Source organism: Panulirus ornatus, chromosome 4 (assembly GCF_036320965.1).
Source record: "Panulirus ornatus isolate Po-2019 chromosome 4, ASM3632096v1, whole genome shotgun sequence".
Classification (NCBI taxonomy): Eukaryota; Metazoa; Arthropoda; class Malacostraca; order Decapoda; family Palinuridae; genus Panulirus; species Panulirus ornatus.
Window position 1 is genome coordinate 19,151,427 of NC_092227.1, and position 24,303 is coordinate 19,175,729.

At 41.9% G+C, this 24,303-nt stretch overlaps 1 protein-coding gene across 2 annotated transcripts in view; it reads right to left on the minus strand.

Moving 5' to 3' along the window:
- The window catches only part of LOC139765921 (putative gamma-glutamylcyclotransferase CG2811), a 130,049-nt gene that overhangs the window by 74,660 nt on the left and 31,086 nt on the right, over positions 1-24,303 (minus strand). Inside the window, exon 1 of one of the 2 annotated variants that reach the window (XM_071693888.1) lies at positions 21,599-21,798. The exons of the other annotated variant lie outside the window; for it this stretch is intronic. Within the exon in view, the coding sequence (XP_071549989.1) occupies positions 21,599-21,753 (155 nt within the window). The 5' untranslated portion in view covers positions 21,754-21,798. Of the gene's footprint in view, positions 1-21,598; positions 21,799-24,303 lie in introns of those variants that run through there. 2 annotated transcript variants of the gene reach the window in all.

Consider the following 24,303-nt stretch of genomic DNA (forward strand, 5'->3'; position numbering starts at 1 on the left):
TGATGTCTCCATGGTCGTCTGATTTGTTTATGGATATGGTTGTTAGGGAGGTGAATGCAAGAGTTTTGGAGAGAGGGGCAAGTGTGTAGTCTGTTGTGGATGAGAGGGCTTGGGAAGCAAGTCAGTTGTTGTTTGCTGATGATACAGCACTGGTGGCTGATTCAGGTGAGAAACTGCAGAAGCTGGTGACTGAGTTTGGTAAAGAGTGTTAAAGGAGAAAGCTGAGAGTAAATGTGAGTAAGTGCAAGGTTACTGGGTTCAGTAGGGTTGAGGGACAAGATAATTGGGAGGTAAGTTTGAATGGAGAAAAACTGGAGGAAGTGAAGTGTTTTATATATCTGGGAGTGGGTTTTAGCAGCGGATGGAACCATGGAAGTGGAAGCGGGTCACAGGGTGAGGGAAGGGGTGAAGATTCTGGAAACGTTGAAGAATGTGTGGAAGGCGAGAACATTATCTCGGAGATCAAAAATGGGTATGTTTGAAGGAATAGTGGTTCCAACAATCTTATACGGTTGCAAGGCATGGGCTATAGACAGGGTTGTGCGGAGGAAGGTGGATGTGTTGGAAATGAGATGTTTGAGGACAATGTGGTGTGAGCTGGTTTGATTGAGCAAGTAATGAAAGGGTATGAGAGATGTGTGGTAATAAAAAGTGTGGTTGAGAGAGCGCAGAAGAGGGCGTATTGAAATGGTTTGGTCACACGTAGAGAATGAGTGAGGAAAGATTGACAAAGAGGATATATGTGTCAGAGGTGGAGGGAACGAGAAGTGGGAGACCAAATTGAAGGTGGAAGGATGGAGTGAAAAAGATTTTGAGTGACTGGAGTCTGAACATACAGGAGGGTGAAAGGTGTGCAAGGAATAGAGTGAATTGGAACAATGTGGTACACTAGGGTCGATATGCTGTCAATGGATTGAACCAGGGCATATGAAGAGTCTGGGGTAAACCATGGAAAGTTCTTTGGGACCTAGATGTGGAGAGGGAGCTGTTGTTTTGATGCATTACACATGACAGCTAGAGACTAAGAACGAATGTGGCCTTTGTTGTCTTTTTCTAGCACTACCTCACATGCGTGCGGGAGGAGGGGGGTGCCATTTCATTTGTGGCAGGGTGGTGAAGGGAATGGATGAAGGCAAGAAGTATGAATATGTACATGTGTATATATGTAAATGTCTGTGTATGTATATGTATGTATACATTGAAATGTTTAGGTATGTATGTATGTGTGTGTGTGTGTGTGTGTGTGTGTGTGTGTGTGTGTGTGTGTGTGTGTGTGTGTGTGTGTGTGTAGGCGTTTATGTATATACATGTGTATGTGGGTGGGTTGGGCCATTCTTTCATCTGTTTCCTTGCACTACCTCGCTAACGCGGAGACAGCGATAAAGTACAATAAATATAAATGTATGCGAGGAGGAGAGATGGTCAGAGGGTATTACTGGATTATGTGTTAATTGATAGGCATGTAAAAGAGAGACAATCAGATGTTAGCGTGCAACAATGTTATATGGTTGCAAGGCATGGGCTATAGATAGGGTTGTATGGAGGAGGGTGGATGTGCTGGAAATGAAATTTTTAAGGACAATATGTATTGTGAGGTGGTTTGATTGAGTAAGTAATGAAAGGTAAGAGAGATGTGTGGAAGTAAAAATAGGGTTGAGAGAGCAGAAGAGGGTGTGTTTAAATGATTTGGACATATGAAGAGAATGAGTGAGGAACGAATGACAAAGAGGGTATATGTGTCAGAAGTGAAGGGAGCAAGGAGAAGTGGGAAAACAAACTGGAGGTGGAAGTATGGAGTGAGAAAATTTTGAGTGATTGATGCGTGAACATACAGCAGGGTGAGAGGTATGCAAGGAATAGAGTGAATTGGAATGATGTGGTATACTGGGGTCGATGAGCTGTCAATGGACTGAACCAGGGCATGTGAAGTGTCTGGGGTAAACCACGGAAAGGTTTGTGGGGCTTGGGATGTGGATAGGGAGCTGTGGTTTTGGTGCATCACACATGACAGCTAGAGACTGATTGTGAACGAATGTGGACTTTTTTATATGTTTTGTGGCGCTACCTCACTGAAGCGGGGTGGTAGCATGGCTGTTTTCTGCATTGCAGGGTAGTGCCAGGAATAGATGAAGGTAAGCAGGTGTGAATATGTACATGTGTATATATATATATATATGTCTGTATGTATATGTTGACATGTCTATGTATGTATATGTGCATGTATGGGCATTTATGTATATATATATGTGTATGTGAGTGGTTGGCCATTCTTCATCTGTTTCCTGGCGCTACCTCACTGAGACGGGAAACAGAGATTAAGTTTCTTCATTTATTTATTATACTTTGTCACTGTCTCCTGCGTTAGTGAGGTAGCACAAGAAAATAGACGAAAGAATGGCCCAACCCACCCACATACACATGTATATCCATAAACATCCACACACGCACATATACATACCTATACATTTCAATGTATAAATATAAATACATACACAGACATATACATATATACACATGTACATAATTCACACTTGTTGCCTTCATTCACTCCCATCGCCACCCCGCCACACATGAAATGACAACCCCCTCCCCCCTGTATGCACGTGAGGTAGCGCTAGGAAAAGACAACAAAGGCCCCATTCGTTCACACTCAGTCTCTAGCTGTCATATATAATGCACCGAAACCACAGCTCCCTTTCCACATCCAGGCCACTTCACATGCCCTGGTTCAATCCACTGACAGCACGTCGACCCTGGTATACCACATCGTTCCAATTCACCCTATTCCTTGTACGCCTTTCACCCTCCTGCATGTTCAGGCCCCGATCACTCAAAATGTTTTTCACTCCATCTTTCCACCTCCAGTTTGGTCTCCCACTTATACTTGTTCCCTCCACCTCTGACAGACATATCCTCTTTGTCAATCTTTCTTCATTCATTCTCTCCATGTGACCAAACCATTTTAAAACACCCTTTTCTGCTCTGTCAACCACACTTTTTTTATTACTACACATCTCTCTTCACCTTTCATTACTTACTTGATCAAACCACCTCACACCACATGTTGTCCTTAAACACCTCATTTCCAACACATCCACCCTCCTCTGCACAACTCATCTACAGCCCATGCCTCACAACCATATAACATTGTTAGAACCACTTCCTTCAAACATACCCATTCTTGCTTTCCAAGATAATGTTCTCGCCCTCCACACTTATTTCACGGCTCCCAGAACTTTTGCACCCTCCCCCACCCTGTGACTAACTTCTACTTCCATGGTTCTATTCACTGTCAAATCCACTCCCAGATATCTAAAACACTTCACTTCCTCCAGTATTTCTCCATTCAAACTTAACTCCCAGTTGACTTGTCCCTCAACCCTACTGAACCTAACAACCTTGCTCTTATTCACATTTACTATCAGCTTTCTTCTTTCACACAGTTTACCAAACTCAGTCACCAGCTTCTGCAGTTTCTCACCCGAATCAGCCATCAGCGCTGTATCATCAGCAAACAACAAGTGACTCACTTCCCAAGCTCTCTCATCCACAACAGACAGCATACTTACCCCTCTCTCCAAAACTCAGGCATTCATCTCCCTAACAACCCCATCCATAAACAATTAAACAACCATAGAGACATCACGCACCCCTGCTGCAACCCAACATTCACTGAGAACCAATCACTTTCCTCTCTTCTTACTCGTACATATGCCTCACAAGAAAGAAATATAAGTCAGCTGATATACAACAAAGAGATGTAGCTAGGATGCCATTTGGTAAACAAGTGATTTTCCAAGACAGAGAATGAGCATATCATAATCTTATTATGTGGACAAGAAGGGGAGTTGTTTACAAATTTTATCAACAATAAAGCTATCCAATTTGTATATACCTTCACTTATATTAAGGTCATAATTCTTTATGTATTTAATAATAGAAGATTCAATGACATTTCTCATGGTACTGGAGTTAGAGCTAATAACTGAGATGGCATTACTCCAGTCAATACAATGATCATAGTTTCTAATGTGATTAAACAAGGCATTTGATTCGTGTCGTGTTCTTGTACTATATTTCTGTTGCTTAAGTCTAATAGAAAGATCCTTACCAATCTGCTCAACATAAAACTTATCACAATTTCTACATGGCACTTTATAGATGCAACCAGGAGAATTTTCTGGAGCATTCCTGATTAAGATATTCTTTATAGTATTATTGTTGCTGAAGGCAACATTTATATTAAAGGATTTAAGCAACATAGGAGGTAAAGTAAAATTATTGTTATAAGGGAGAACTAAAAGATTCTTGGTGTCAATGGGAGGTTTGGGTTCAACTCTGTAAAATGATTTCTTTGCTAACTTAAGAGATCTATCAATGAAAGATCTAGGGTACTTTAACTTAGATCCAAGAAAATATATCTTCTCAAACTCATTATCAATAAACTCTGGAATGCAAATACGTAATGCCCTAAGGAACATAGATTGAAATGATAATTTAACTCTGTCATGTTGAGATGAGTAATAATGGATATATGGTGTGGGAGGCAAGTTGTTAGAAGCAGTGAAAATTTTCTATCGAGGATGTAAGGCATGTGTACGTGTAGGAAGAGAGGAAAGTGATTGGTTCTCAGTGAATGTAGGTTTGCGGCAGGGGTGTGTGATGTCTCCATGGTTGTTTAATTTGTTTATGGATGGGGTTGTTAGGGAGGTGAATGCAAGAGTTTTGGAAAGAGGGGCAAGTATGCAGTGTGTTGGGGATGAGAGAGCTTGGGAAGTGAGTCAGTTGTTGTTCGCTGATGATACAGCGCTGGTGGCTGATTCATGTGAGAAACTGCAGAAGCTGGTGACTGAGTTTGGTAAAGTGTGTGAAAGAAGAAAGTTAAGAGTAAATGTGAATAAGAGCAAGGTTATTAGGTACAGTAGGGTTGAGGGTCAAGTCAATTGGGAGGTAAGTTTGAATGGAGAAAAACTGGAGGAAGTAAAGTGTTTTAGATATCTGGGAGTGGATCTGGCAGCGGATGGAACCATGGAAGCGGAAGTGGATCATAGGGTGGGGGAGGGGGCGAAAATTCTGGGAGCCTTGAAGAATGTGTGGAAGTTGAGAACATTACCTCGGAAAGCAAAAATGGGTATGTTTGAAGGAATAGTGGTTCCAACAATGTTGTATGGTTGCGAGGCGTGGGCTATGGATAGAGTTGTGCACAGGAGGATGGATGTGCTGGAAATGAGATGTTTGAGGACAATGTGTGGTGTGAGGTGGTTTGATCGAGTAAGTAACGTAAGGGTAAGAGAGATGTGTGGAAATAAAAAGAGCGTGGTTGAGAGAGCAGAAGAGGGTGTTTTGAAATGGTTTGGGCACATGGAGAGAATGAGTGAGGAAAGATTGACAAAGAGGATATATGTGTCGGAGGTGGAGGGAACGAGGAGAAGAGGGAGACCAAATTGGAGGTGGAAAGATGGAGTGAAAAAGATTTTGTGTGATCGGGGCCTGAACATGCAGGAGGGTGAAAGGAGGGCAAGGAATAGAGTGAATTGGAGCGATGTGGTATACCGGGGTTGACGTGCTGTCAGTGGATTGAATCAAGGCATGTGAAGCGTCTGGGGTAAACCATGGAAAGCTGTGTAGGTATGTATATTTGCGTGTGTGGACGTATGTATATACGTTATATACGTGGGCCATTTCTTTCGTCTGTTTCCTTGCGCTACCTCGCAAACGCGGGAGACAGCGACAAAGCAAAAAAAAAAAAAAAAAAAAAAAAATGATCCATGGTGAGTTGCCTGAGGATTGGTGGAATGCTTGGATAGTGTCATTGTACAAAGGCAAAGGGGATAAAAGTGAGTGCTCAAATTACAGAGGTATAAGTTTATTGAGTATTCCTGGTAAATTATATGGGAGGGCATTGATTGAGAGGGTGAAGGCATGTACAGAGCATCAGATTGGGGAAGAGCAGTGTAGTTTCAGAAGAGGCAGAGGATGTGTGGATCAGGTGTTTGCTTTGAAGAATGTATGTGAGAAATACTTAGAAAAACAAATGGATTTGTATGTAGCATTTATGGATCTGGAGAAGGCATATGATAGAGTTGATAGAGATGCTCTGTGGAAGGTTTTAAGAATATATGGTGAGAGAGGCAAGTTGTTAGAAGCAGTGAAAAGTTTTTATCGAGGATGTAAGGCATGTGTACGTGTAGGAAGAGAGGAAAGTGATTTGTTCTCAGTGAACGTAGGTTTGCGGCAGGGGTGTGTGATGTCTCCATGGTTAACTTGTTTATGGATGGGGTTGTTAGGGAGGTGAATGCAAGAGTTTTGGAAAGAGGGGCAAGTATGCAGTCTGTTGTGGATGAGAGAGCTTGGGAAGTGAGTCAGTTGTTGTTCGCTGATGATACAGTGCTGGTGGCCGATTCATGTAAGAAACTGCAGAAGCTAGTGACTGAGTTTGGTAAAGTGTGTGAAAGAAGAAAGTTAAGAGTAAATGTGAATAAGAGCAAGGTTATTAGGTACAGTAGGGTTGAGGGTCAAGTCAACTGGGAGGTAAGTTTGAATGGAGAAAAACTGGAGGAAGTAAAGTGTTTTAGATATCTGGGAGTGGATCTGGCAGCGGATGGAACCATGGAAGCGGAAGTGAATCATAGGGTGGGGGAGGGGGCGAAAATTCTGGGAGCCTTGAAGAATGTTTGGAAGTCGAGAACATTATCTCGGAAAGCAAAAATGGGTATGTTTGAAGGAATAGTGGTTCCAACAATGTTGTATGGTTGCGAGGCGTGGGCTATAGACAGAGTTGTGCGCAGGAGGGTGGATGTGCTGGAAATGAGATGTTTGAGGACAATATGTGGTGTGAGGTGGTTTGATCGAGTAAGTAATGTAAGGGTAAGAGAGATGTGTGGAAATAAAAAGAGCGTGGTTGAGAGAGTAGAAGAGGGTGTTTTGAAATGGTTTGGGCACATGGAGAGAATGAGTGAGGAAAGATTGACCAAGAGGATATATGTGTCAGAGGTTGAGGGAACGATGAGAAGTGGGAGACCAAATTGGAGGTGGAAAGATGGAGTGAAAAAGATTTTGAGTGATTGGGGCCTAAACATGGAGGAGGGTGAAAGGCGTGCAAGGAATAGAGTGAATTGGAACGATGTGGTATACCGGGGTCGACGTGCTGTCAATGGATTGAACCAGGGCATGTGAAGCATCTGGGGTAAACCATGGAAAGTTGTGTGTGGCCTGGATGTGGAAAGAGAGCTGTGGTTTCGGTACATTATTACATGACATCTAGAGACTGAGTGTGAACGAATGGGGCCTTTGGTGTCTTTTCCTAGCGCTACCTCGCACACATGAGGGGGGAGGGGGATGTTATTCCATGTGTGGCGAGGTGGCGATGGGAACAAATAAAGGCAGACAGTATGCATTATGAACATGTGTATATTAGTATATGTCTGTGTGTGTATATATATGTGTACATTGAGATGTATAGGTATGTATATTTGCGTGTGTGGAAGTTTATGTATATACATGTGTATGTGGGCGGGTTGGGCCATTCTTTCGTCTGTTTCCATGCACTACCTCGCTAACTCGGGAGACAGGGGCAAAAAAATCCTCCCCTCCCATTTTTAATTTTCCAAAAGAAAGAACGGAGAAGGGGGCCAAGTGAGGATATTTCTGCTAAGGCTCAGTCCTCTGTTCTTAATGCTACCTCGCTAATGCGGGAAATGGCGAATATGTATGAAATAAAAAAAAAATATATATATATATATATATATTTTTTTTTTTTTTTTCATACTATTCGCTATTTCCCGCGATAGCGAGGTAGCGTTAAGAACAGAGGACTGGGCCTTTGAGGGAATATCCTCACCTGGCCCTCTTCTCTGTTCCTTCTTTTGGAAAAAAAAAAAAAAAAAAAAAAAAAAAAAAAAAACGAGAGGGGAGGATTTCCAGCCCCCCGCTCCCTTCCCTTTTAGTCGCCTTCTACGACACGCAGGGAATACGTGGGAAGTATTCTTTCTCCCCTATCCCCAGGGATATATATATATATATATATATATATATATATATATATATATTTTTTTTTTTTTTTTTTTTTTTTTTTTTTTTTATACTTTGTCGCTGTCTCCCGCGTTTGCGAGGTAGCGCAAGGAAACAGACGAAAGAAATGGCCCAACCCCCCCCCCATACACATGTACATACACACGTCCACACACGCAAATATACATACCTACACAGCTTTCCATGGTTTACCCCAGACGCTTCACATGCCTTGCTTCAATCCACTGACAGCACGTCAACCCCTGTATACCACATGACTCCAATTCACTCTATTTCTTGCCCTCCTTTCACCCTCCTGCATGTTCAGGCCCCGATCACACAAAATCTTTTTCACTCCATCTTTCCACCTCCAATTTGGTCTCCCTCTTCTCCTCGTTCCCTCCACCTCCGACACATATATCCTCTTGGTCAATCTCTCCTCACTCATTCTCTCCATGTGCCCAAACCATTTCAAAACACCCTCTTCTGCTCTCTCAACCACGCTCTTTTTATTTCCACACATCTCTCTTACCCTTACGTTACTTACTCGATCAAACCACCTCACACCACACATTGTCCTCAAACATCTCATTTCCAGCACATCCATCCTCCTGCGCACATCTCTATCCATAGCCCACGCCTCGCAACCATACAACATTGTTGGAACCACTATTCCCTCAAACATACCCATTTTTGCTTTCCGAGATAATGTTCTCGACTTCCACACATTTTTCAAGGCTCCCAAAATTTTCGCCCCCTCCCCCACCCTATGATCCACTTCCGCTTCCATGGTTCCATCCGCTGACAGATCCACTCCCAGATATCTAAAACACTTCACTTCCTCCAGTTTTTCTCCATTCAAACTCACCTCCCAATTGACTTGACCCTCACCCCTACTGTACCTAATAACCTTGCTCTTATTCACATTTACTCTCAACTTTCTTCTTCCACACACTTTACCAAACTCAGTCACCAGCTTCTGCAGTTTCTCACATGAATCAGCCACCAGCGCTGTATCATCAGCGAACAACAACTGACTCACTTCCCAAGCTCTCTCATCCCCAACAGACTTCATACTTGCCCCTCTTTCCAGGACTCTTGCATTTACCTCCCTTACAACCCCATCCATAAACAAATTAAACAACCATGGAGACATCACACACCCCTGCCGCAAACCTACATTCACTGAGAACCAATCACTTTCCTCTCTTCCTACACGTACACATGCCTTACATCCTCGATAAAAACTTTTCACTGCTTCTAACAACTTGCCTCCCACACCATATATTCTTAATACCTTCCACAGAGCATCTCTATCAACTCTATCATATGCCTTCTCCAGATCCATAAATGCTACATACAAATCCATTTGCTTTTCTAAGTATTTCTCACATACATTCTTCAAAGCAAACACCTGATCCACACATCCTCTACCACTTCTGAAACCGCACTGTTCTTCCCCAATCTGATGCTCTGTACATGCCTTCACCCTCTCAATCAATACCCTCCCATATAATTTACCAGGAATACTCAACAAACTTATACCTCTGTAATTTGAGCACTCACTCTTATCCCCTTTGCCTTTGTACAATGGCACTATGCACGCATTCCGCCAATCCTCAGGCACCTCACCATGAGTCATACATACATTAAATAACCTTACCAACCAGTCAACAATACAGTCACCCCCTTTTTTAATAAATTCCACTGCAATACCATCCAAACCTGCTGCCTTGCCGGCTTTCATCTTCCGCAAAGCTTTTACTACCTCTTCTCTGTTTACCAAATCATTTTCCCTAACCCTCTCACTTTGCACACCACCTCGACCAAAACACCCTATATCTGCCACTCTGTCATCGGACACATTCAACAAACCTTCAAAATACTCATTCCATCTCCTTCTCACATCACCGCTACTTGTTATCACCTCCCCATTTACGCCCTTCACTGAAGTTCCCATTTGCTCCCTTGTCTTACGCACCCTATTTACCTCCTTCCAGAACATCTTTTTATTCTCCCTAAAATTTAATGATACTCTCTCACCCCAACTCTCATTTGCCCTTTTTTTCACCTCTTGCACCTTTCTCTTGACCTCCTGTCTCTTTCTTTTATACTTCTCCCACTCAATTGCATTTTTTCCCTGCAAAAATCGTCCAAATGCCTCTCTCTTCTCTTTCACTAATACTCTTACTTCTTCATCCCACCACTCACTACCCTTTCTAAACAGCCCACCTCCCACTCTTCTCATGCCACACGCATCTTTTGCGCAATCCATCACTGATTCCCTAAATACATCCCATTCCTCCCCCACTCCCCTTACTTCCATTGTTCTCACCTTTTTCCATTCTGTACACAGTCTCTCCTGGTACTTCCCCACACAGGTCTCCTTCCCAAGCTCACTTACTCTCACCACCTTCTTCACCCCAACATTCACTCCTCTTTTCTGAAAACCCATACTAATCTTCACCTTAGCCTCCACAAGATAATGATCAGACATCCCTCCAGTTGCACCTCTCAGCACATTAACATCCAAAAGTCTCTCTTTCGCACGCCTGTCAATTAACACGTAATCCAATAACGCTCTCTGGCCATCTCTCCTACTTACATAAGTATACTTATGTATATCTCGCTTTTTAAACCAGGTATTCCCAATCATCAGTCCTTTTTCAGCACATAAATCTACAAGCTCTTCACCATTTCCATTTACAACACTGAACACCCCATGCATACCAATTATTCCCTTAACTGCCACATTACTCACCTTTGCATTCAAATCACCCATCACTATAACCCGGTCTCGTGCATCAAAACCGCTAACACACTCATTTAGCTGCTCCCAAAACACTTGCCTCTCATGATCTTTCTTCTCATGCCCAGGTGCATATGCACCAATAATCACCCACCTCTCTCCATCAACTTTCAATTTTACCCATATTAATCGAGAATTTACTTTCTTACATTCTATCACATACTCCCACAACTCCTGTTTCAGGAGTATTGCTACTCCTTCCCTTGCTCTTGTCCTCTCACTAACCCCTGACTTCACTCCCCAGACATTTCCAAACCACTCTTCCCCTTTACCCTTGAGCTTCGTTTCACTCAGAGCCAAAACATCCAGGTTCCTTTCCTCAAACATACTACCTATCTCTCCTTTTTTCACATCTTGGTTACATCCACACACATTTAGGCACCCCACTCTGAGCCTTCGAGGAGGATGATCACTCCCCGCGTGACTCCTTCTTCTGTTTCCCATTTTAGAAAGTTAATACAAGGAGGGGAGGATTTCCGGCCCCCCGCTCCCGTCCCCTCTAGTCGCTTTCTACGACACGCGAGGAATACGTGGGAAGTATTCTTTCACCCCTATCCCCAGGGATAATATACATATATATATACATATACACACACACACACACACACACACACATACGCACATACACACACACACACACACATACGCACATACACACACACACACACACATACATATATATACATATGAAAAATGTAAGAAACAATTTAGAAAACAAACTTTTAGCTTGAAATGAATGAAAAAATGAATGTCACATAATGGTTCAACCTCTGGCTATGGAAAGGAAATGTACAATTTATTCACACAAACGTCAATAGCAGTTCTCATCAATTTCACCACTGTGTCAATAAGCTTCAATGTCTAAGCTACATTTTTCTCCAACTTCACTATTTTCTTGTCAAAAACACCATGCATGAAAACTATCACTCCATTAACACAACTATATATATATATATATATATATATATATATATATTTAGTTTAGTGGGAAACAGAAGAAGGAGTCACGCAGGGAGTGCTCATCCTCCTCGAAGGCTCAGACTGGGGTGTCTAAATGTGTGTGGATGTAACCAAGATGTGAAAAAAGGAGAGATAGGTAGTATGTTTGAGGAAAGGAACCTGGATGTTTTGGCTCTGACTGAAACGAAGCTCAAGGGTAAAGGGGAAGAGTGTTTTGGGAATGTTTTGGGAGTAAAGTCAGGGGTTAGTGAGAGGACAAGAGCAAGGGAAGGAGTAGCAGTACTCCTGGAACAGGAGTTGTGGGAGTATGTGATAGAATGTAAGAAAGTAAATTCTCGATTAATATGGGTAAAACTGAAAGTTGATGGAGAGAGATGGGTGATTGGTGCATATGCACCAGGGCATGAGAAGAAAGATCATGAGAGGCAAGTGTTTTGGGAGCAGCTGAATGAGTGTGTTAGTGGTTTTGATGCACAAGACCGGGTTATAGTGATGGGTGATTTGAATGCAAAGGTGAGTAATGTGGCAGTTGAGGGAATAATTGGTATACATGGGGTGTTCAGTGTCGTAAATGGAAATGGTGAAGAGCTTGTAGATTTATGTGCTGAAAAAGGACTGGTGATTGGGAATACCTGGTTTAAAAAGCGAGATATACATAAGTATACGTATGTAAGTAGGAGAGATGGCCAGAGAGCGTTATTGGATTACGTGTTAATTGACAGGCAAGCGAAAGAGAGACTTTTGGATGTTAATGTGCTGAGAGGTGCAACTGGAGGGATGTCTGATCATTATCTTGTGGAGGCTAAGGTGAAGATTTGTATGGGTTTTCAGAAAAGAAGAGTAAATGTTGGGGTGAAGAGGGTGGTGAGAGTAAGTGAGCTTGGGAAGGAGACTTGTGTGAGGAAGTACCAGGAGAGACTGAGTACAGAATGGAAAAAGGTGAGAACAATGGACGTAAGGGGAGTGGGGGAGGAATGGGATGTATTTAGGGAATCGGTGATGGATTGCGCAAAAGATGCTTGTGGCATGAGATGAGTGGGAGGTGGGTTGATTAGAAAGGGTAGTGAGTGGTGGGATGAAGAAGTAAGATTATTAGAGAAAGAGAAGAGAGAGGCATTTGGACGATTTTTGCAGGGAAAAAATGCAATTGAGTGGGAGATGTATAAAAGAAAGAGACAGAAGGTCAAGAGAAAGGTGCAAGAGGTGAAAAAGAGGGCAAATGAGAGTTGGGGTGAGAGAGTATCATTAAATTTTAGGGAGAATAAAAAGATGTTCTGGAAATAGGTACATAAAGTGCGTAAGACAAGGGAGCAAATGGGAACTTCAGTGAAGGGCGCAAATGGGGAGGTGATAACAAGTAGTGGTGATGTGAGAAGGAGATGGAGTGAGTATTTTGAAGGTTTTTGTTGAATGTGTTTGATGATAGAGTGGCAGATATAGGGTGTTTTGGTCGAGGTGGTGTGCAAAGTGAGAGGGTTAGGGAGAATGATTTGGTAAACAGAGAAGAGGTAGTAAAAGCTTTGAGGAAGATGAAAGCTGGCAAGGCAGAAGGTTTGGATGGTACTGCAGTGGAATTTATTAAAAAAGGGGGTGACTGTATTGTTCACTGGTTGGTAAGGTTATTTAATGTATGTATGACTCATGGTGAGGTGCCTGAGGATTGGCGGAATGTGTGCAAAGTGCCATTGTACAAATGCAAAGGGGATAAGAGTGAGTGCTCAAATTACAGAGGTATAAGTTTGTTGAGTATTCCTGGTAAATTATATGGGAGGGTATTGATTGAGAGGGTGAAGGCATGTACAGAGCATCAGATAGGGGAAGAGCAGTGTGGTTTCAGAAGTGGTAGATGATGTGTGGATCAGGTGTTTGCTTTGAAGAATGTATGTGAGAAATACTTAGAAAAGCAAATGGATTTGTATGTAGCATTTATAGATCTGGAGAAGGCATATGATAGAGTTGATAGAGATGCTCTGAGGAAGGTATTAAGAATATATGGTGTGGGAGGCAAGTTGTTAGAAGCAGTGAAAAGTTTTTATCGAGGATGTAAGGCATGTGTACGTGTAGGAAGAGAGGAAAGTGATTGGTTCTCAGTGAATGTAGGTTTGCGGCAGGGGTGTGTGATGTCTCCATGGTTGTTTAATTTGTTTATGGATGGGGTTGTTAGGGAGGTGAATGCAAGAGTTTTGGAAAGAGGGGCAAGTATGAAGTCTGTTGTGGATGAGAGAGCTTGGGAAGTGAGTCAGTTGTTGTTCGCTGATGATACAGCGCTGGTGGCTGATTCATGTGAGAAACTGCAGAAGCTGGTGACTGAGTTTGGTAAAGTGTGTGAAAGAAGAAAGTTAAGAGTAAATGTGAAAAAGAGCAAGGTTATTTGGTACAGTAGGGTTGAGGGACAAGTCAATTGGGAGGTAAGTTTGAATGGAGAAAAACTGGAGGAAGTAAAGTGTTTTAGATATCTGGGAGTGGATCTGGCAGCGGATGGAACCATGGAAGCGGAAGTGAATCATAGGGTGGGGGAGGGGGCGAAAATCCTGGGAGCCTTGAAGAATGTGTGGAAGTCGACAACATTATCTCGGAAAGCAAAAATAGGTATGTTTGAAGGAATAGTGGTTCCAACAATGTTGTATGGTTGCGAGGCGTGGGCTATGGATAGAGTTGTGCGCAGGAGGGTGGATGTGCTGGAAATGAGATGTTTGAGGACAATGTGTGGTGTTAGGTGGTTTGATTGAGTATGTAATGTAAGGGTAAGAGAGATGTGTGGAAATAAAAAGAGCGTGGTTGAGAGAGCAGAAGAGGGTGTTTTGAAATGGTTTCGGCACATGGAGAGAATGAGTGAGGAAAGATTGACCAAGAGGATATATGTGTCGGAGGTGGAGGGAACCAGGAGAAGAGGGAGACCAAATTGGAGGTGGAAAGATGGAGTGAAAAAGATTTTGTGTGATCAGGGCCTGAACATGCGGGAGGGTGAAAGGAGGGCAAGGAATAGAGTGAATTGGAGCGATGTGGTATACCGGGGTTGACATGCTGTCAGTGGATTGAATCAGGGCATGTGAAGCGTCTGGGGTAAACCATGGAAAGATGTGTGGGGCCTGGATGTGGAAAGGGAGCTGTGGTTTCGGGCATTACTGCGTGGCAGCTAGAGACTGAGTGTGAACGAATGGGGCCTTTGTTGTCTTTTCCTAGTGCTACCTCACACAATGAGGGGGGAGGGGGAAGGTATTCCATGTGTGGCGAGGTGGCGATGGGAGTGAATGGGAGCAGACAGTGTGAATTGTGTGCATGGGTATATATGTATGTGTCTGTGTATGTATATATATGTGTACATTGAGATGTATAGGTATGTATATTTGCGTGTGTGGACGTGTGTGTGTATACATTGTGCATGGGGGGTGGGTTGGGCCATTTCTTTCGTCTGTTTCCTTGTGCTACCTCGCAAACGCGGGAGACAGCGACAAAGCAAAATAAATAAATAAATATATTTATTTATTATGGATAATGGATGATGGCATCAAGTATGAATATGTACAAGCGTATATATGTAATGTCTAGGTATTTATATGTGCATGTGGGCATTTATGTATATACATATGTATGTGGGTGGGTTGGGCCATTTTTTCGTCTGTTTCCTTGCACTACCTTGCTAACGCGGGAGACATCAACTAAGTATAATAAAATAACATATTTTTTCTTACCAAAGGGTTCTCAAATGGCACATCATGGCCCCATAACTGGAGAGATTTCCGTTTTAATTCTTAGAGAATTGTTGAAATGCATATTTATGAGGAACAGTCTAATGATAAAATATTCATCTCTGGCTGTGAATTCATCCAGCAAGGGACTGGGATTGGTACCAGGGTCAAGGAATTCAAGACATCTACGTTTTAAAATCTTAAAACTCTCTCTCCAAGGAAATATCCCATGAGCAAGAGGATAACTTCAGGATAGTCAGGGTTAGGACCTTCCTACTTTTAAGTATTTCAATGGCTGCAACAGCTTATTTGTTATGGGCATGTCTCAGCCAGTCAGAGACCACCACAGAGATGATGTCATCAATCCACTCAGTCCCAGTCAAGAGCAGCTCAACAAATTAACATACTGCTGGCATCAACTCTAAAGCAGTCACAATTTATACATAGAAATGATTTATCAAGTAAAAAGAGGATGAAAGAAGCTTAGGGTAAGAAAACTTCAAATAAACACTGCAGTCTACCACATGAGCATGAAAGCATGCCGACATGAAGGAGGGTTTAGAGAAAAATACAGGTAAGAACACCAGTCTCAAAAGTAAAAATAAATACCATTATTGGTGATTCAGAGGTACAATGGAATGAGTCTCTCCTGAAGAATGAATCCCCAGAGCCACACAGGATAGAGCTAGGGCCTCTGAGAGGAGTTTTATCAGGGGGTAAAAGATTTCTTTTGAGTTCCCTTCCCTTCTCCATAAGTCAACCTGTTTTTATCCACTACAGTTTTATGCTATGAGCTGTAAGGCCAAAAAGGATAAGGAAGATTAGAGAGTGGTGGAATGCTAATCTTCAATACATGCAAACATTTTCTGAGATACCAGGAAATTCCTGGGCCTCCATTTGGACCCCTGGGCCCAAATATGATATACTCCTGCACAGGCCCCTCATTAGCCATGAGAATATCCACATCTTAACTAATGCACTCCTTGAAAATAAGAGGCTTGGAGACAAAGGCCTTCTGAAATATCCAGGGAGAGAATCTTTCATTACTAACTCTACGAGAAACAGGAATATGTAAGAGTCTTTGTTCATTAGTTGGTCAAGTCAGCATTATCCATCAGAAATAGAATTCCACAACCCACACTCAGGACATTCAGGGAGATGAAAAACCATGGCCATAAGACTAAAAGGATCTTTTTAGCTGACATGAAAGGACTTTTCTACTCCCATCCAAGGGCCTGCATCTACATGACTGTGAAGAACGTGATCCCCATCCTTGAGTCAGTGTCCACCCAAACCATTACTGGCATTGATGGAGGTCTTTGAGACATAGGTTTTTGTTGATCCTCTATGTAAGTCAGTTAAACTAAGGGTCTGAAATGTTTAAAGGGAAGTGCTCCAAGAACATATCAGCTTTTTGGATGAAAGAATGTTTATCCAAAAGGTAACATTCTGACTTGCAGCCTCACCATATCAATGGACTAGTCTGTAAAAATTGGATTTCTCAAGAAATTACTCTAGTTGACATAAGGCACTTGCACCACAAGGCAATCACAGCAAATATACAGTCCCAGGTTTTGTTTCTGGGAAGACTTGAGTGCCAGTTTGAGAGTACCAATCTCTTCCTAGCCAGGTAAAATTCTGACTGAGAATATGTCAAGACTTATTCAGGTTGATGATAAAACCCACTACTGAAGGTGTCTTCTGACTTGAAGTTCTAGTCTTACATATTCTTTCACTGATGTTGAAATTAACAGGGAGCCGTCATGATAAGCCAGAACTATCACTTTACAGAATATTAGTTTTTTGGACATGGGCCAAAATTACCAAATAAAAAACTAGCAGGGTTATACATATGGAAAAAATTATTGACATCAGCTTTAACTGCCAGGTTCTACGTACCAACTTTAAATGCCAAAAATTTCCTCACTCAAGGGAGTAAAGCAGCGTTTCCCAAACTTTTTTGGACATGACCCTGACCACAGAAATTCTTTGGGCCTGGCAACCCTCAGGGCAGAAACAGTTTCAGTGTTTCCTCATTGTTTTATCCAATAATTTTACTTTAATTCGATAAATAAATTTCAATATTTCTTATGTTGATAAAAAGAATGAAAGGCACAACTTAATGCAACTGTAATTTATTCCAAAATCAGGTAAGCAAAGAAAAGCAAACTTTTCACTGGCAACTATGACAGTTTCATGAGTGAGTCCTTCTGACTATTAATTCTTTGCTCATAAATTTAGTGAACAAAAATTGTTGTTACCATGATGATGCCTTCTTATGATTACCTAAATGACAAGAATTTGATAATTTCTTTCTTCAAATCTAAAAGGAAAACATTTAGTATTTTAGTGGCTACTGTGATGTTCCTTCATTAAATAGGCAAGTTCTTCCAGATTTGGCTTTATGTTAATAGGGAGAGCATAGCGCAAATCATGCTGAGGATTCTGACGGCTCCTTGCTCTAGTCCTAATCGTCACAAGAGCTGAAAATCCTTGTTCACAGAGGTATATGGCTGGAAAAGGGAGAAAAGCCTTTTCAAATTCATAAGTCAGAATAGGCTTATCCTTGAGTTGAGACAAGAATTCACAGTATGAGAAACTTTCAGAATGTTGCTTTTGCACCTGATTTTCTAGATCCATAAGTTCTTGAAAACCAGGGATATCTTCTCCAACTTCACTGGTGTCACACTGAACACATTCCTAACCCAGCTATGTTGACATAGGTTGACATTTTCTGGCAAATATTCGTCCATTTCCTCCTGAAGCTTCTTCAAATGATATTGGAAAACGACTTCCAACATCAGCAAGGGCTATTTCTGACACATCCTCCAAAACCGCAGTCAGTACTGGTAAAGTAGCCATTTCTCCCCTGGTTAATCTTCTTCTACAAAGTGCAAGTTTCTTCTTGAATGAGGCAATTTTTCACAAATGTCCATCATAGTATAATTTTGGCTTTGCATGTCTGAGTTCAATTCATTCACAATTCATTCAAGTGTGTGAAGATGTTGCCTAAACTAGCTTTGCCATACAGTTAGTTAGCTAGCTGATGCCTCTTCTCTTGGAGAACACTTCTATTCCAGTTTTTAGTTCAATAACCCATCAAAGGATGCACCCTCAAGACAGCCAGCAGACATCGGAGTAGAAAAGTATGTCCTGGTGATGTGATCCTAACTCTTCACACATCTTATGGAAAATGCATCAGTTCAAAGCTCTGGCTTTGATAAAATTCACAATTTGGATAACATCATTCAGAACCACATAGAGTTCCAGCTATTGTCATTGAGGCCAATATTTCCTAATGTAAGAAACAGTAAATTATTTTGACATCAGGGTTTTCTCTTAGTTTGAGTAACAAAACCTACATCTTCCCATCTCAGATGAAGCAACGTCAGTACACAGAGCTAAACAATTCAATCAGTCTAAGTTGTGTTTCTTGAAAAAATTGTCCACCATAACAAAGATGTCTCCTCCAGTGGTGGTTGTTGACAAGGCACTATAGAACATAAATTCCTCCAGAATTCTGTCATCTCTATACCTCACGAAAACCACGAGCTGAGGTTTGTCAGCAGTGTCCACAGATTCATCTATCTGCAATGAAAATTTTTCCTGCTTTCTCTAGCACCACAAATAGACGATTCGAAATATCTAATGACAAGATCAATTCGATGTTTGATGCTGTTGTTAGAAAGTGGCACCAATTCAATCTTCTTTGCAACATCTGCTCCACAAGTAGCTTTCACCATATCTACTGCAGCTAGTTTTACCAGCTCCTCTCCAATGTTATGAGGCCTTTTGCATCTTGCAATACACCATCCACTTCAAAGGATGCCATGGAATTTTTTCGTAAGAAAAAGCTGAGCCTGAAGGTGCATCAGTACGACTTCATTTTACCTGTTCTAGCTTATTCTTCCAATAACTTTGTGGCTTTTCAACAAAGTTTGGATGAACTGAGACATGACCTTTAGTTTGTTTTCCTTCATACATTCGTTGGCAAAGACTTGCAGGCACTGGACACACTGAGGACACACATTCCTGATCTCTCTTTCTCAGTCCAGTGAAGCTGTATTTCTGACACTTAGGTTTATACTGCAATTGTTGTTTACATTGAGCCATCATTCTCACTGGAATTCACATACTGTAAAGGAATATGCCAGCAGGCATCCTTATATCGAGAGTGGCTGTCCAGTTGTAGATCTTTAAGGTTCAGCACATGGATATTAAGAAAAGACAGATTCGAATACTATTTTCCTGTTATGAAACCTTTTTAGAAAAAAAAATAAGCATGGTTATGACATCCTTGTCTGCCATCCCTGCAGTGTATTCCTGTAATATAAAAGTCCAGGACTTTTTTTTCAGGGGGAGCCTGATATTCTAAACTCCAACCCAGACCTCTTCCCATGAGACAGACCACTTGGATTCCAGAACTCTCGTTCTAAAATCACTGCCCAAATGACAAGGAGCCAAATCATGGAGAACCTAACTGAAGATCCTACCTGATAAGGTAAAGATCCCACCTGATGGCCACAAAGAGCAACTTGAATAATGCTTATGCTTCCAGCAATAAGGTTCTTCCTCCTTAAGGAGTATAGAAGGAATGGCAAGGCCCTATAAACTACTAATTAAGAAACAGAGTAACAGCCCCAAAACTCCCGTCTTCTTGCACTTTCAATTGAAAATTTTCTTCACACTGACAGTTCTACAAGATCTAACTTTATGAACCTTCTGATTGTCCTTACAAGGAAAATGTCTCTCATAGAAGATAGACTTCTTTTAAGACATAATGGAAGACTCCCAAAGAACCCAGTTTAACTAAGTGCCATGTCAGTGAAGAGCAAAACCACAAAAGACAAAAATTTCCAGACAGTTACCTTTCCAGAATGATAAGAAAGAATGGAGGATTAATCATAAAATATGTATGCTATAGAACGAATTCCGTTCATGTCTACATGGATGTAAACAATTCTCAATAGCAGATTGAAAATGGCAACAGTAACAATAACATGATTGGTGATTTTAAAATAAATCAAAGATAAATATGGCTTCTAGAAAGTTACATGAGATTTTCATTGGTTCTGTTCATTAGATATTTACAAGCATCTCAATTACTGTTCCATTATACAATTCCACAGTTTCCCCAAATATTCATAGCCTTTCTTATAGATTCTGCTCCTTAACTTAATCTTGCTGCCTTTTTCTTCCCTCATTTAAACGGGAAGGCATACTTCATCGGTATATGGAGGTGCCTAATAACACAAGCACATCAAATAAAGAAAAAATCTAGGGTGTCAGTTACCGATAATACACAATGGTGTAATGTCTAAATAATGGTGTACATTATCATTATACAGAGATGGCAACAAACACAACTCATATTAGAATCCTATAGCATAGGGTAACCATATACTAAAGGAATGGTGAAACAAAGGCGCAGGTGGATAAGTGACACCCAAGTTTATTTATTCTATGACAAACAAGCTAAGCACAGAATGTTTCCATTAAGAATCATTTATCACTTCTGTCCACAGTGCGTATGACGATCATGAAAACATTAGGCAAGCGTAATTCATTACATAATTAGCATTACCCGTAGGATACAAACAATACGTAACATACATAACAATCTTCATCCATCTACCTCCTAGGGGATAGATCTGTGCCGTATTCCCGGCAAATTTATGCATCCTTATGCTTATCCAGTAAACCGTAGCTACAAAGATAACTGTGGGTCTTAGATCCCAGTGGATTAATTTCACATAGGTTGTTACAAGTTGATTCATTATAAGGGCTTCATTACATACATTACACTGTTTTATACAGTAAGTTTTACCGACATGATGCCAAAAAAGGGGATACAAAAAAGATAACGGCATCTTACATACAATAACTTAGGTCATTTCACTCAGGATTTGATCAGACCTATCCTTAAAAGTCTAAAATTTCACTTCCTAACACAGTGTTCCAGTTTGTGTCCAAATGTTTGGCCACAAACTTTATAAGTCACATGAATAACATCTCCAGATAGGTCAACTGGGGAGGGATTAGAATCATATACAGGCGTTCCACCGGCTTACGTCTGCGTGTGGGTGAAGTGGGGTTGGGGTGGGTGGGGGGAAATGAATCTTGTGCTCACCTTCCACATGGGTTACTGTCGTCCCTTCGACGCTGTCGTATGCGGAGGAAGCAGGCGGGCGGATGTGGGTCGATAGAGCTGCTCAATAGCAAGTCCCGCGTGTGCTTGGGGAGGGATATGTAACATGACCTCAGGAACAGCTGTTTCTCTAACATACTCTACCACAGGTGAGCTTGATGTGGCAGTCCCGGTGGCGATCGATAACTGCTTTGCTCCACCGATTCATGACAAGATAATGGATGTGGACAGGTTCATCAAGCTTGATGGGAGTGGGGAGAGCTGTAATAGTATTTCGCCTTCTGCTGGAGTGGGGGAGCTGTCATACATCACTCTTGATTTGATTTCCGCCGGTCATCCCGGCAAATTTACTGTGCACCCCATGCTCATCTTGTGAGCGGTAGCGCAAATGGATTGCAGGAGTCACGAAGGGTCTTAATCAGACCCCAGTGGATTGATATCACATAAGGTATTACATTCATAACAGGTATTTATGTGGTTACAGACTTTAAATTTCAGGTATCTTGTTATCAACAATAAGGTGTTGCGACATTTCTTGCCGGGTTTGTTTAGATCTATCCCTAAAAGGCTCTATTTTTTCACATTGAGGCAGTGTTCATGTCCAAATCTTTGACCACAAGCTTTCAAATTCACACGGTTAACACCTCCAGATAGTTATCCGCTGCATCCAATCACTCAGGAACGAAGGGATTCCCTTACGTACTCACCAGCGTGTGGCCATCCAGACAGACGATCGGCATACAGCAAATATTCCTTTCCTGAGTGGGAGAACAGGTCAAGAGACGTCTCCGAAAGACTGGGATGGGGGCGGGTTACACATGAACGATTCATTTACCTGGTATGGCTGGAGGGTCTGGCACGCGTCACATACCTACACGGTGTTCAACGATGTCACTCGTGATGCCATGCCATCACCCTGTCTGTCGGGATCAGCGCTTTGTGGCACCTATACCTCGGTAAGAGTCGTGCAGGCGGAACAGAATGTACTCAGTATCTCCTGCTACTTCCTCACACATGTCTCCTTCCCAAGCTCACTTACTCTCACCACTCTACCTATTAGCCTGGCCCATAGCCTAGTGGTAGCATTCCAGCCTGTGGCACAGGGTCCCGGGTTCGATCCTGGCTGCTGGAGGTTTGTATGTTCTATGTAGGTGCGCCTTCATATGCACTTTATTCGTATTCATATATCTCCGAGTTGTACAGTTAGGTTCGGTAAAATGCTATCTGCTGGCTATGTGCGCCTGTCGGGAAATAACCGGTGTAGACCCCGTTGCCCACCAACGTGAGACGTAGGGTATTCGAGTACATAGTATTCGAATACGTATTTCCCATTAGCCAGGCCCATAGCCTAGCGGTAGCATTCCCGCTTGTGGCACAGGGGTCCCGAGTTCGATTCTGGCTGTTGGAGGTTTGTCTGTTCTATGTAGATGAGCGTTCATATGCACTTTATTCGTGTATATATATATATATATATATATATATATATGGAGGGATGTCTGATCATTATCTTGTGGAGGCGAAGGTGAAGATTTGTGGGGGTTTTCAGAAAAGAAGAATGTTAGGGTGAAGAGAGTGATGAGAGTAAGTGAGCTTGGGAAGGAGACATGTGTGAGAAAATACCAGGAGAGACTGAGTACAGAAAGGAAAAAAGTGAGAACAAAGGAGGTAAGGGGAGTGGGAGAGGAATGGGATGTATTTAGGGAAGCAGTGATGGCTTGCGCAAAAGATGCTTGTGGCATGAGAAGTGTGAGAGGTGGGCAGATTTGAAAGGGTAGTGAGTGGTAAGATGAAGAAGTAAGATTATTAGTGAAAGAGAAGAGAGAGGCATTTGGACGATTTTTGTAGGGAAATAATGCAAATGACTGGGACATGTATAAAAGAAAGAGGCAGGAGGTCAAGAGAAAGGTGCAAGAGGTGAAAAAGAGGGCAAATGAGAGTTGGGGCGAGAGAATATCATTAAATTTTAGGGAGAATAAAAAGATGTTTTGGAAGTAGGTAAATAAAGTGCGTAAGACAAGGGAACAAATGGGAACTTCAGTGAAGGGGGCTAATGGGGAGGTAATAACAAGTAGTGGTGATGTGAGAAGGAGATGGAGTGAGTATTTTGAAGGTTTGTTGAATGTGTTTGATGATATGGAGTGAGTATTTTGAAGGTTTGTTGAATGTGTCTGATGATAGAGTGGCAGATTATAGAGTGTTTTGGTCGAGGTGGTGTGCAAAGTGAGAGGGTTAGGGAGGATGATTTGGTAAACAGAAAAGAGGTAGTAAATGCTTTGCGGAAGATGAAAACCGGCAAGGCAGCGGGTTTGGATGGCATTGAAGTGGAATTTATTAAAAAAGGGGGTGATTGTATTGTTGACTGGTTGGTAAGGTTATTTAATGTATGATTCATGGTGAGGTGCCTGAGGATTGGCGGAATGGTTGCATAGTGCCATTGTACAAAGGCAAAGGGGACAAAGGTAAGTGCTCAAATTACAGAGGTATAAGTTTGTTGAGTATTCCTGGTAAATTATATGGGAGGGTATTGATTGAGAAGGTGAAGGCATGTACAGAGCATCAGATTGGGGAAGAGCAGTGTGGTTTCAGAAGTGGTAGAGGATGTGTGGATCAGGTGTTTGCTTTGAAGAATGTATGTGAGAAATACTTAGAAAAGCAAATGGATTTGTATGTAGCATTTATGGATCTGG